The sequence below is a fragment of the Talpa europaea genome (assembly GCF_964194135.1).
Source record: "Talpa europaea genome assembly, chromosome: 2".
Lineage (NCBI taxonomy): Eukaryota > Metazoa > Chordata > Mammalia > Eulipotyphla > Talpidae > Talpa > Talpa europaea.
In genome coordinates, this window is record NC_140068.1 from 16,480,390 (window position 1) to 16,493,104 (window position 12,715).

Sequence of the window (12,715 nt, forward strand, 5' to 3'; positions counted from 1 at the left end):
TCCTCTCATCCCTTGCACCTCTGGCCTACACCACAGTTCTTGTATGCATAAATAAATATAAATAATCTAAAAAAAATAGAAGGCTTATAACAGCTTGAGGGAAAATGTATACACGTATTAAAATGCTGATATCCACAATATCGAAAGGAGAGTTCACTAATTCATATGAAAAAGACAAACAACTCCAAAGAAAATTGGTGATGGCAAATCAAAAAATAAAAAACAAGTGGCCAAAAAAAAATGCAGTCATGCCCAACTTCACAGATATTATGTAAAAATGTTCATTCTTTAGAATATAAGTTCTTCCTTGCTTTCTGCCCTCCCTCCCCTCCCCTCCCCCTGGATTCCAACCCACTATGCTGTGAGGCCCATAAACAGTAAGTCATAGTGTAAAGTGTGTTTCCTTTGTGGAAGATATCACTGTCTTCTGAAATGCAATATATATATATATAAATATATATAATATATATATATATTCAATGATCTAGAAAACTATGGGACCACTACAGAAATATGGGCATGTTGGCATGTATGCACAAGATGTGTTCATAAATAAACTCAAGACAACCTTGTTTTAATAATGAAAAACTGCAAATTCCATAAACAATGATAAAAAATAACTGTTCATAACTTATGATATATTATCTATAAAATGGAATAGTCATTCACATGAATGAATGATATACCAATATTAAAAGATTTTATAGATATTGTTTTGTATGTTTTGTATATATGTTTGTATATATGTTTGTATATATTTGTATATACTGATTTGTATATATGTTTATAAACATATATGATTACATATTATATACTTTAGTATATATATTTATATATTATATATTTATATACTTTATTATATATTATATATAATGAATATTATCTATAAAATGGAATGGTCATTCACATGAATGAATTAATTAAAAGATTAAATGAATTAATTAAAAGATTTTGTAGATATTGTTTTGTAAGTGACTGAGAAGGTACTTCTCATTATATATATAATATATAATAATGTATATAAATACATAATATAGAAATATATAATAAAGTATATAACATATAATCAATATATGTTTATAAACATACATCCATATTGTACAAATATGTATATGTTACATGTTTGTAACTACACATAAAAGTATAAATCACACCCATGTATGACATGTATATATGTTAAAACATGAATTATGTTTAACACATACATGTTTGTAAATGCATAGAAAATGTCTAGAATGATCTACACCCAAGTTTTATTGCTGGTTTCCTAAGAGAAGGGGAATGATGTTGGGGAAGAGTGATTTCATTTTTACATGATAGGGTTTTGTTCTGTTTGAATGCTGAATTAGGATACATTACTTTCATGTATTTGTGTATCTAAAGGTATATACTTAAAAGATATATACTGACCTAAAGATAAATACTTAAAAAATAAATGACTTCTTTACTTTACTTCTCCTTGCATACTAACTTATTTTTACTCATTCATAGCATACGAGAGGAGATAAAGAATCTTTCAGTCTAAATGTTTATTTTTTATAAAACAGAAACTTCCATAAAATATATTTTATAAAAATTTGATTATTTTCTATTGTAGTTTATTATTCATATAGTACTATGCAATGAAGATGAGGTTATCACATACTATGATTTCTAGGGAAACTATGCAGGAGTAAAACAATCCTAAATGACAGAGACTGGGTTGAGTGCCATCATTCCTTCTCCGGGGACAAGACTCAAGGATACAAACACGTTCCATCTTCCCAGCTGCCTGAGGTCCCAGCCAGCTTGAAGTCACCATAAATATCCAGCCACCTCATTATGATGAACTTTACTGGAGAAGTATGAACACAGGTGTCAGATATGAGCATGAACTCTTCCTGACCCCAGAGTAGAAGGAAGAAAAGAAGAGAACCATAGGGCTGGCTTGATGTGGGCACATAATGGGTCCAAGACTAGGTTATGACAGGATAAAGCCCTGAGAGAGAGAAAAATCCTGGACATTCAGGATAAATGGACTTACAAAGATGATATAGGAAGAAACAAAACTAATAGAGCACAGACCCTTGGAGAAGAGTTTCTTTTGCACTCCGGCCATTATTATAGGAGCAAGAGCCATGGAGCAAGTCAGCTGCCAAGCACTTCAGGGAAGGGATTTGCTACTTAATTATGAAGCAGGCCTCGACTTCCTTGATCATATCACACGCTTCCCAGCACAGAACAGCACCATCACCACCACCTCCACCACCACCAGCCACTGCAGAAACAGGCACCATGATGTGTGGCTGCCCTAGAGTGGGTATTTCTAGCCTAGGGCATCTGTGCTTTTTTCTAGAAAGATCCACCATGGTCTTTTCCATGTAACCATCTTTCCCAGGATATTTTTTAACATTTTGATTTTTAAAGATTCGAATAGCATACAAAATATTAGGACCACACATTATCTAAAGCAAAGCCTGTGAACCCGGGAGAGAGAAGTACATGGTGGCGGGTGGGGTCAGGCTGCGCCATCACTCAGGTCCCCTCTGGATTTGGCAGCCTGTGACACTGAAGGTGCTGGAAGAAGAAACGGCCAGTTTCTAGAGATCTTCTGTGTCACCAGTAAAAGCTGGATTCATATTCTGAGTTATGTCTTCTGAGAACTGAGTTTCTAGCCTAAGCTGCTTCTACTATGAGTCCAAAGCAAACACATTTGTGCCCACACTGACTTTCTCCAGCATCTGTCTGGGCATAAAACTTCAACAGAGTCTCTTCAAGAGCAGAATAAATGATGCTTGTTCTGGCTCAGAAAATAAAACTAAGAAAGAAACCAAAACAGAGCCCTTTAGAATGATTCAGACTTCTTGGAAAGAAAAAAATAAGACTTAATTTTAGAAATGCTCATTAGAGAGTAATCTGCTAACCTATATTAAAAAAATTAATTGTGGTAAAATACACGTAACATAAAATTTACCATCTTAGTCACTTTTAATAGGCTAAACTGAATTGTACCCACCTACCTTGTAAACTGTCGACTCTCTTCATGAACTTCCATTTCTGTGCTCTTAAATTCATTTAGTTCTTTCCTTATTGCTGCCTAAATAGGAAAAAAATAGATAAACAGAATTGTTACTCAGGTCACATTTTCCTCAGCACATACAGTATCAATGAAGCAGACAATCTTTACAGAAATGTCTTTGAAAAGAAAGGGACTCCTGATATCTATGAGGTAAAGGTATGGTAAATGTGACACCCTACCACATACTACAGCTTATAATGATAGGGTTACTCCCCAACAAAACCAATATGTTGAAAATATCTTATGTCAAAAATGCTTCCAACACACCTTACCTACCTGACATCATAGCTTATTAGCCTGGCCTACTTTATTTTTTATTTTTTATTTTTTTAAATTTTTTAAAAGACTTATTTATTTATTTATGCAAGCACTGGGTACAGTCAGAAGCGCAGGAGGGTGAGAAAATTCACCAGAGCCAGAGTGGGGAGCAGAGCAGGCAGACTGACGAAATACACTGCTGAGGGGAGCAGCGGGCGGCAGGAGAGGTCTGTGCGCCATGTGGGACCCTCGCCCATAGCCGGGGATTGAACCGGTGCTGCAGAGGCTGCGGGCAGCTTCGCAGCCCAGCGCTCAACCGCTGCACCACCAGGGAGGCCCCTGGCCTACTTTAAATGTGCTCAGAACTCTCACATGCTACAACAATGCAGAGTATGAGCTGTTTACCCCAGAGATTATGTGACTGACCGAGAACTGTGATTTACTGCCCAGTATCACAGAATACCACTGATTCAGGAGAAGAAAACTTTTGCACTATCATAGAGTTGAAAACGCTAAACTTTGCTAAACTCACCCTGGGCCTGATCTATGAGCCACACATCCTCTGTCCTCAATGACCACAAGGAAAGTGGGGCCGTGAGATTTTTCGAGACACCATCATTTTCTTGTGAAAGTTCTGCATTTAATACCATTTATAATGACACAGCTCTGACTAACATGGAGCAAGCTACTGTTTCTTAATGTTGGAAGTTTAGACAACCAGAGTTAACAATTTCAGCAAAGCGATGAAAACTACTCAAAGGAAATATCAAATAGAATGCTGTTACTATTACTATTTAAGGACACATAATCCATCCACGTATCTGTTCAGGTTTGAAGAGATGCTTATGTCATTCTGGTTGAAGAGCTAAATACTCATCAAAATGTTCATCTTAATTACTCATATTAACAATGTGGATGTGTCATGAATGGTTTTGGTTTTACCTTGGTATTTATTTTTCCTAATTTTCTACAAAGAATGGCTTCCTCATTAAGTGAAAACTACTAATAAAAACATCCCCATTTATGAGAAATGGACTTTTCAATCAAAACACAGAATGACATTAAAAACCACAGAGAATGACTTCACTGAGAGATAAGAAAATTTGCTTTATGGCTAGATAATGATGAATTTCGAAAAGGGGAAAACCAAAAGCAAGTCCTTAGAACTCTCTAGCTTTCTCTCACCATTAGCTGTCTTTCTGCAATATACAAGTGTTCTCCCTGTGGCCCTTCCAATGTCAGATGACAAGGATTGTCTTGTCATTCCAAATATATTCTTCAGTCCATGTGGCTGGGAACTGTAGCAATAATTCTTGCTACTGAGTTTTTGAAGGGATGAAACAGAGAAAAAAATATGGGTTAAGTCCCCTGTGATAAAACCATAAAGCTTATCTCCCAGTGAGATCAACAGTGAAGGAGGTTGTTTTACTCACTGTAAAAACTGGTATCTACAACCAGGAACCAAAATAGTGAAGATCACACAAATCACCAATTAACATCTATCAAAAGGTTTTCATGAAAGGTGGTATTTTAATTTGGATAGTGGCAGAAGATCATACCTTCACGTTCATTTTATTTATTTATTTTTTTTAAGTCTTTTTTTTTTTTTTTAAGATTTATTTATTTATACAAGCACTGGGCACAGTCAGAAGCGCGGGAGAGTGAGAGAATTCACCAGAGCCAGAGCGGGGAGCAGAGCAGGCAGAAGGACCGAAGCACACTGCTGAGGGGAGCAGCGGGCGGCAGGAGAGGTCTGCGCGCCATGTGGGACCCTCCTCCGGTGGCCAGGGAGCAGCTGGGGATTGAACCAGCGCTGCAGAGGCTTCGGGCAGCTTCGTAACCCAGCGCTCAACCGCTGCGCCACCGGGGAGGCCCTCCACGTTCATTTTTTTTTTTAATTTGTTTTAATTTATTTTTTTTTTAATAGAGGCATGTTTTATTTATTTATTTGTTTGTTTGTTTGTTTTTGTTTATACATGCACTGGGTACAGTCAGAAGCGCGGGAGGGTGAGAGAATTCACCAGAGCCAGAGCAGGGAGCAGAGCAGGCAGAAGGACCGAAGCACACCGCTGAGGGGAGCAGCGGGCGGCAGGAGAGGTCTGCGCGCCATGTGGGACCCTCCTCTGGTGGCCGGGAGCAGCCGGGGATCGAACCGGCGCCACTGTGGCCGCGGGCAGCTTCGCAACCCAGCGCTCAACCGCTGCGCCACCGGGGAGGCCCCATGTTCATTTTAAATTTCTCTTCTGGGGCCTCCCTGGTGGTGCAAGGAGTTAAGATGCAACCTATGAAGCTATCCGCAGTCACTGTAGCATGAGTTCAATCCCTGGCCAGGGAGCTACCCACATGGTGCAGCAGACCTCTCCTGATTTTCCCGCTGCTCCCTCAGCAGTGTTTCAGTCAGTCTGCCTGTTCTGTTCCCCACTCTGTCTTTGGTGAATCCTCTCACCCTCCACAACTCTGGCCTGTACCCCAGTTCTTGTATGCATAAATAAATAAATCTTTTAAAAAAAATTTCTCTTCTGAAGGAAAGGGGTTGGGAAGGAGAGCAAATGGGTGGGGAGGGCACAGTGGACTATGGTGGAGGCCTGTGGGTGTGTTGGTGGCTGGAGAACTGTGGTGACCACACCTGAGGGGAGAAATCTGATATTGTGAAAAAAGGGACAAGGATTATTCCAATTTAAAAAAAAAAATGTGTGTGTGTGTGTGAGTATATATATAATATATATATATATATAAAATTCAAAAATTCTCCTCTGAATGAAATGGTTTCACTAGAAAAAGTGAAAAGCAGTATATTCAACTCAGAGGACATGGATCAGGTATTATGTGTGCCTTTATTAGCAGTGTGACCCTCTGTGACTTACTTTGCTCCAAAATCTCTTTTCCCATCTGGAAATTCGGGCTGACAATTCCTCACCATATTAGGAAATTCAGTTATGAGCATATCTGAAAACACCTTGTACACTGTAAATATTCAATAAAGTGTCATTGTTGTGAAGTTTTAAAAAAAATCAATTTTAGTTTGTGACTGTGACTAACAATTCTTTCATTTTTATTTATAGAGTCTACCATATGCAAGAAGATGTCACTGAGGAGACTCACTGGAAATAAGGCAAAGTCCTAATTCTCCATAGTAGGTTGTCTATTGATCTAAAGAGTCTGACAGAAGTCAATAAAAGTATTCTCTAAGAATCAACTGGGACATGACATCTCCATTTACAATTTATTATGACCATTTCATACTAGATCATAAACTATGGCATCAATGAACAGTGAAAATATCACCAATGGCAATAAAGTTTGGATTCTCAAGTCTAACCATTAATGTAATACTGGTAAGAGCTACCAGCTATTGGTAAGCTGGACTGAGGAGATAGTCTACCTAATTCTCAAGACAGATATAGTTGGCTCTACTTTATTAGTATGGAAACTCAGATAAAATGACTTTACCAAGGTCAAACAATGACCAAATGGCCACCTCAGGATCAGACTCAGAAATGCCCAGCTCCAAAGCCTGCCCTTGTCTCCCAACAACAGAGCTTCTTGGTCTCACTTCAGGGAGACAGCAGCTGCCATGTGGAGCCTGCGTCTGCAGGCCAACAGATGCCCCTCTGTAGTTCCACCCGTCACTTAGGGCTCATTTATAGACTTCAGCATAGGAAATGAGACCATTTCTCTCTTACTGTACATGCATCTGTTTCGAGCGTTGTACTCAAGTCCATGCACTGTTAAACATTTCATTATAAAACTGATTTAATCCCAACTGAGTTCACACTTAATAAGACATTTCTCTCATTACTTCTCTTTTCCAATGTGGGCACTTTAACATGATGGTCAGCTCCGTGAGATTCTCTCCAGCGCCTCATGCAGTGTTTTCAGGGAACACACTTGGCTGATTATTGACTGACTGGATACTGACCCCTTTTCTTCATTCTTGAAGCTCAACGATTTTTAAAAATTCAAAGTGGCATATATATAAGGAGCCTAAGAAAGTGACACTAAGAAAAGAGAGAGAAGGGGTTGATTGCTCTTTGAGGTTGGCAGGAAGTTCAGTGTTTACTTTGAATCCAGAGGTGGAAATACTCGCTTTCAATATATTTTTTTAAAATGGGAGCTAGATAGTCCAAAAATTAAAAAGTCAAACTCCTTTTTTAACATGAAAGTCATAGATTTTTGTACCAGTTAACAAATTAAATAAGACATATTATTTTGAATCTGAGCAATATGTATTATGAAGTGTTTTATTTTAAATTAAAAAGTATAGGAACTCAGAAATACATGTTAAAATGATTACAATGAGTTATTCTCATTCTAAAGTAATATATATATTAAGACCACTAAGAGTTTCACTATCTATGCATATAGTAAGTGATATTTTTATATACTTATTTTAACATGGATAGGAAATAACTTTTTCTTTCATTATTATAAAAAATAATATTTTTAACCATTCTTAAAGACACCATGCTTTGGTGTGCATTACAATTGCTATTTTCTTCTTTTAATTCTTCTAAATATAATGATTTTGGGCAATGACTATGTCATGTGTATATACATTAACAGCATTTTAAACTGCTGCACTTTGATTTATCTTTAAAAAGCACACATTTTTTTTCTATAAGAAATTATCCTTATTTTTGCTTCAAGGGCAAAGACCACCTCAAAACAGCTGTCCTTTAGTCTTAAAAAAAAAGACTTGGGAGAAATGGAAGAAACAATGTCAGAGGTAAAAAATGAACCTCCATGTGAGCAGGGCGGGCCTTTGGCTTGTGCTCTGGGGCTCAGGGTTCCATCTACAGAGAGATGCAAAAGTCATGTGCTTTCAAAGCACTTCTGCACAGAAATTAAGTCAGTAGGAAAAAGCCTGACCAAGCACATTTCCCTGCAGCCTGGAAGTCCAGCACAAAAACTAATTTTGGTTTCAATACAAAATTAAAAGAAAAACCTTTTCTGTTTGGCTAGAGACAGACAAGTTTTACTGTCTGACAATAGTGTTAAAAAAGGATTCATTCCAGGGTATGGAAAATTTTGATTCCATATGAGGGTGGTTAATCATTTAGATTTTCCCCGCTTACATTCTTCACGCCTGTTGTGATGTTTACTCATTTACCTGGTCACCTTCTATCTGCTTTTCTGAAGTTCAGCATTGAGTAGTAAGATAGCTAGGAATAGTGGGGACAGCAAATTTCATTTTCCAAAGATGGCAGTAATCATTCCTCCAGCCTTCTTGCTCTTCTACAATTATGACCTTGCCACCTCCCAGACAAGAGGCAGAATTTACTCCACTCCCTTTCAATCAGGGCTTACGGAATGCCTGTCACTAATAGAATGTGGTGTGGAAATGAGGCTGGGGGCTGTCTAAAGCTGGGACAGAAAAGGCCATGCTGCCTTTTATGTGATTCTGGAGACACTGGGGAAAGCGTGCCACCAGGTAAGGAGTCTGACAATTGAGGCCAGCACATGGAAAAGGTCACATGCAGGTGCTTTGGTGGACAGTCCCAGCTGAGTCCAGTTTCTGACCCATCCCTGCCAACACACCAGGTATGGAATGCCACCTTCTGAGTCCCTCCAGGGCAGCCCCTTTGTCAGCTAACACTGAGTAACCTCAGTTTACTTTCTAAAAAACTGAAACATCACCAAGCTGAGCCCTGACTAAACTCCCAACTCACAAAATGTACAAGATATTAAGAAAATAGTTGTTTCTAATCACTAAGTGGTGGAATAGTTCACTGCACAGAAATGGTGAGTGGGACAAGGTCAATTAGGTAGGCCTCAATAAATAAGAGGTGAGTAGCCAACAGTCCACAACTAGAAGGTCAATTAGGTAGGCCTCAATAAATAAGAGGTGAGTAGCCAACAGTCCACAACTAGAAGGAAAGGAGATGGAAGAAAACTTGCATAAAGGTCTACACTGTTTCTTGCAAAGTGGCACACCAGGTACCTTGACCAGTGCTTCTACTGAGAAACAAAACGCTGAACATAACATTTAAAAACTGAAATGTATGGATCCACTGGTAAATGAGTAAAAAAAGTACTAAGGAAAAAAAAAAAGAGAAATAAGGTAAGCAGAAAATGAAATTGGCTTTGACCTTGAAGGAATCTGTTGTGTTAAACCTGGTGACTTGAGCGTCATTGTCATAGCTGGGTGAGATATTGAAGGCCAAGGGACAAAACCTTCCCAAGGTGGAAAGTCTAGTAAATGATCATCTTGCCATAAAGTGGAGAGTCTACACAGCATACCCTAAGAGCAAGGGTGAACTAGAATTTCTGACCCCAGAGTACAGCAAAGAAAATTGCATGTCGGTGGTTAATAGTAAATGAGAGAGGAAGATAGGCTGACCTCTATTAAGAGAATCTGAAGTGATAAGTCAGCTGTCACATGGGTTTACAGCCTAAATTCATAGTAGTAATGGGGTCTAAATTCATTCACCTTGATAATTAAGTTTTAAAATAACACAGAACAGATTTTATAACAAAAAGAATTGCTTGAAGTAGAATCTCATAATAAAGTTTTCATAAGGAAAATATAATTATTCTAAACTTATATGTATCTATTGACATGATTTCAGAAAATAGTAAGCAAAATTGACAAAATTATAAAGAAAGAGGAAAAACCATGAATGTAGTATCTCTTGGTACTTGACAGATCAAGCAAACCAAAAATAAATAAATAAATAAATAAATAAAATGAGTAAGATATATTTAGAATCTTTTATACCCAAGCTGTAGAAGACATATTGTTTTCAAGGATACTTGCGACACGTATAATCAGTGACCACTGACCACAAACTTTAAACATCCCAACACTTAGGCCACACACAAGATTAATGAGATCAGGGTCTTTGGAGGTGAGACCTAGGCATTAACAATTTTAAAGCTCCCCAGGTAATTTCTATGTGTGGCCACATTGCATGCTGACACACAGGGTCATTTATAGCCTCCAGTGTTTATATTAGAAAAGAAGGATGAAAATTACTGATTTAAGGGAGTGCATCTTTAATTAGAAAAGGACAGCCAAGTAAAATCCCCCCAAAAAAATTAGGAGAAAGAAGGTCAAAACCAAATAACAACATAGAAAACAAACACATACTAGAGATGATCAACAAAGCTAAAAGCATATCTTATGCCTTCTAAAATATCAATTCTACATAAAATAAGAACTTAAATGTAAAAAAGCTAAAACTGTTTTAGAAAACAGCATAGGGGAATACATTCATGATTTTGGTATGAGAAGAATTCTTTTAAAGAGACAAAAATCATAAACCATAAACAAGTTAATAAATTCACTGTATTAAACTTAAGAATCTCTTTATATCAAAAATGTCTTAGAGACTGTATGTATTAGCAAGATTAATTAGCAAGACTGTATGTATATGTAAAATATAACTGGAATATATGAAGAACTCCTAGGAGTTAACAAGAAATTGACAAAAGACAGGCACTTTACAGAGGGAGAACCCAAATGCCCCATAGGTACGAAAATATGTTCACCTCATTAATAATTAATGAGAAGCAAAGTAAAAGCACAGCAAGATGTTATTTCATAACCACGGGGTTGTCAAAAGAAAAACAAAAACAAAAAAAGCCAGACCATCAAATGTTGGCCAGGATACATGACTACGGGAAGTTTACCCTCTGCTGGTGGGAGGGTAAGTTGGACCACTCACTTAGAAAAGCTGTTGATATTGCCGACTATAGTTGAACATTCACACATTCCAGGGTCCAGCAATTCCATCACAAGGAAAATACGCTAGAAAATGTCTTAGATGTGTGAACCTCAAGACGGTACAAGAATCTTCATAGAATATACCTTGTAAACCTAAAATTTGCAAACTAATCACCAACAATTAAATGAATAATTGTCATTTACACATGTAACAAAATATAATACTGCAATGAAAAATAATGAATTGTTGCATCAATCCAGATGCCTTTGTATTGACTGAATGATGCACTCAACACCCTGAAGGATGCTGCATCATCCCAATCATGTGGGCAAGACCAAGAAATATACACAGTGCTGACCACCCCCCATAGTTGAAAATCCATGTATAAAATGAACATGAAACTTAAATACTAATAGTATGTTGTTGACTAGAAGTCTTACAATAAACAGCCAATGAACACATACTTTCTATGTTATGTATAGTATATACTGTATTCTTACAACAAAGTAAGCTACAGAAAATGTTATTAAGAAAATCATAGGGGGGCCTCCCTGGTGGCTCAGAGGTTAAAGTCTCAGTGCTATCAAGCTATGGCTAGCAACTGCAGCATGATTTCGACCAAGATCTCTTCTGTCTTCTCTGCTGCTCCCCTCAGCAGTATATTTCAGTAGACCTGCCTGTTCTACTCCCCACTCTGTCTCTGGTGAATCCTCTCACTTCCCCACACCTTTGGCCTGTACCACAGTTCTTGTATCCATAAATAAATAAAAATAAATCTTAAAAAAAAGAGAAAATCATAAGGAAGAGAGACTTTATTTACAGAAACTGTAAGTTGAGGTCATATTATTTAAAAAACCCAAGTATAATGGATGGCGCTCGAGGGGATCATGCTCAGCGAAATAAGCCAGAAAGAAAAAGAAAAATATCGGATGGTCTCACTCATAGCAGGAATCTAGAAAACTTAAATAAGGGACCAGGAAAAAGAAAAACTATAAGAAAGTAAAAATCAAAATCCACAAACAACTATGAACCAGAGACACTCTATGGGGGGTAGGGGGTGGGGAGGGGAGGGATTGGGATCAAAATAAGGGGGTCGCAATTATATGGGGAATATAAAAATAAAATTTATAATAAAATAAATTAAAAAAATAAATAAATTTAGTGGTTCAACACACACACACACACACACACACAAAACCCATGTATAATGGATCTGTAGAGTTCAAATCTGTATCGTCCAAGGGTCAACCATATATATGTTCTTTAGGGATATATATACGAAGGTGAACAAAAATGAAAAAAGGAATAAAAAGAAAGGGGATGATTAACACAAAAGTCAAGATGGTGGTTCTTCCTTAAGGAAATGAGGGTTGTGTAAGTGAGGAGGTGGGCACGGGGCTTGCTCACTTGCAATACTTGTGATGCTCCAGTAAAGTTGCTAACCTGAAAGGTAGGGTCTAACTAAACAGATAGCCTGTGTTTATTAAATGGCATATTGGTTTCATGCATTCTTTGCCATGTGTATATAATGCACAATTTAAACAAAAAGCTAAGAAAAAAATGCCAGAAGAAAATATAAGACAGGACAAGAAATAGGGTCAGGATTGAGAAAGGTTATCCTGTGATAGTTCTCACTGCAAAGACTCTATCTGACCCAAGTCTTGTGTTTTTTTGTGGGACATCTGACATATGGAGTCAAGTAAAGTCCACTGCTCCTGAATGGGCAGGACAA

General features: G+C 37.5%; 1 protein-coding gene across 5 annotated transcripts in view; it reads right to left on the reverse strand.

The window, feature by feature from the left end:
• Positions 1 to 2,995: 2,995 nt before the first annotated feature.
• Positions 2,996 to 12,715, reverse strand: part of PHACTR2 (phosphatase and actin regulator 2) — a gene marked incomplete at both ends in the record, with an annotated part of 241,849 nt that continues 232,129 nt past the window's right edge. For all 5 annotated transcript variants that reach the window (XM_084228669.1, XM_084228667.1, XM_084228671.1 and 2 more), the window contains one exon: positions 2,996 to 3,076. In XM_084228669.1, coding sequence (XP_084084795.1) covers positions 2,996 to 3,076 — 81 coding nt within the window. The remainder of the gene's footprint in view (positions 3,077 to 12,715) is intronic.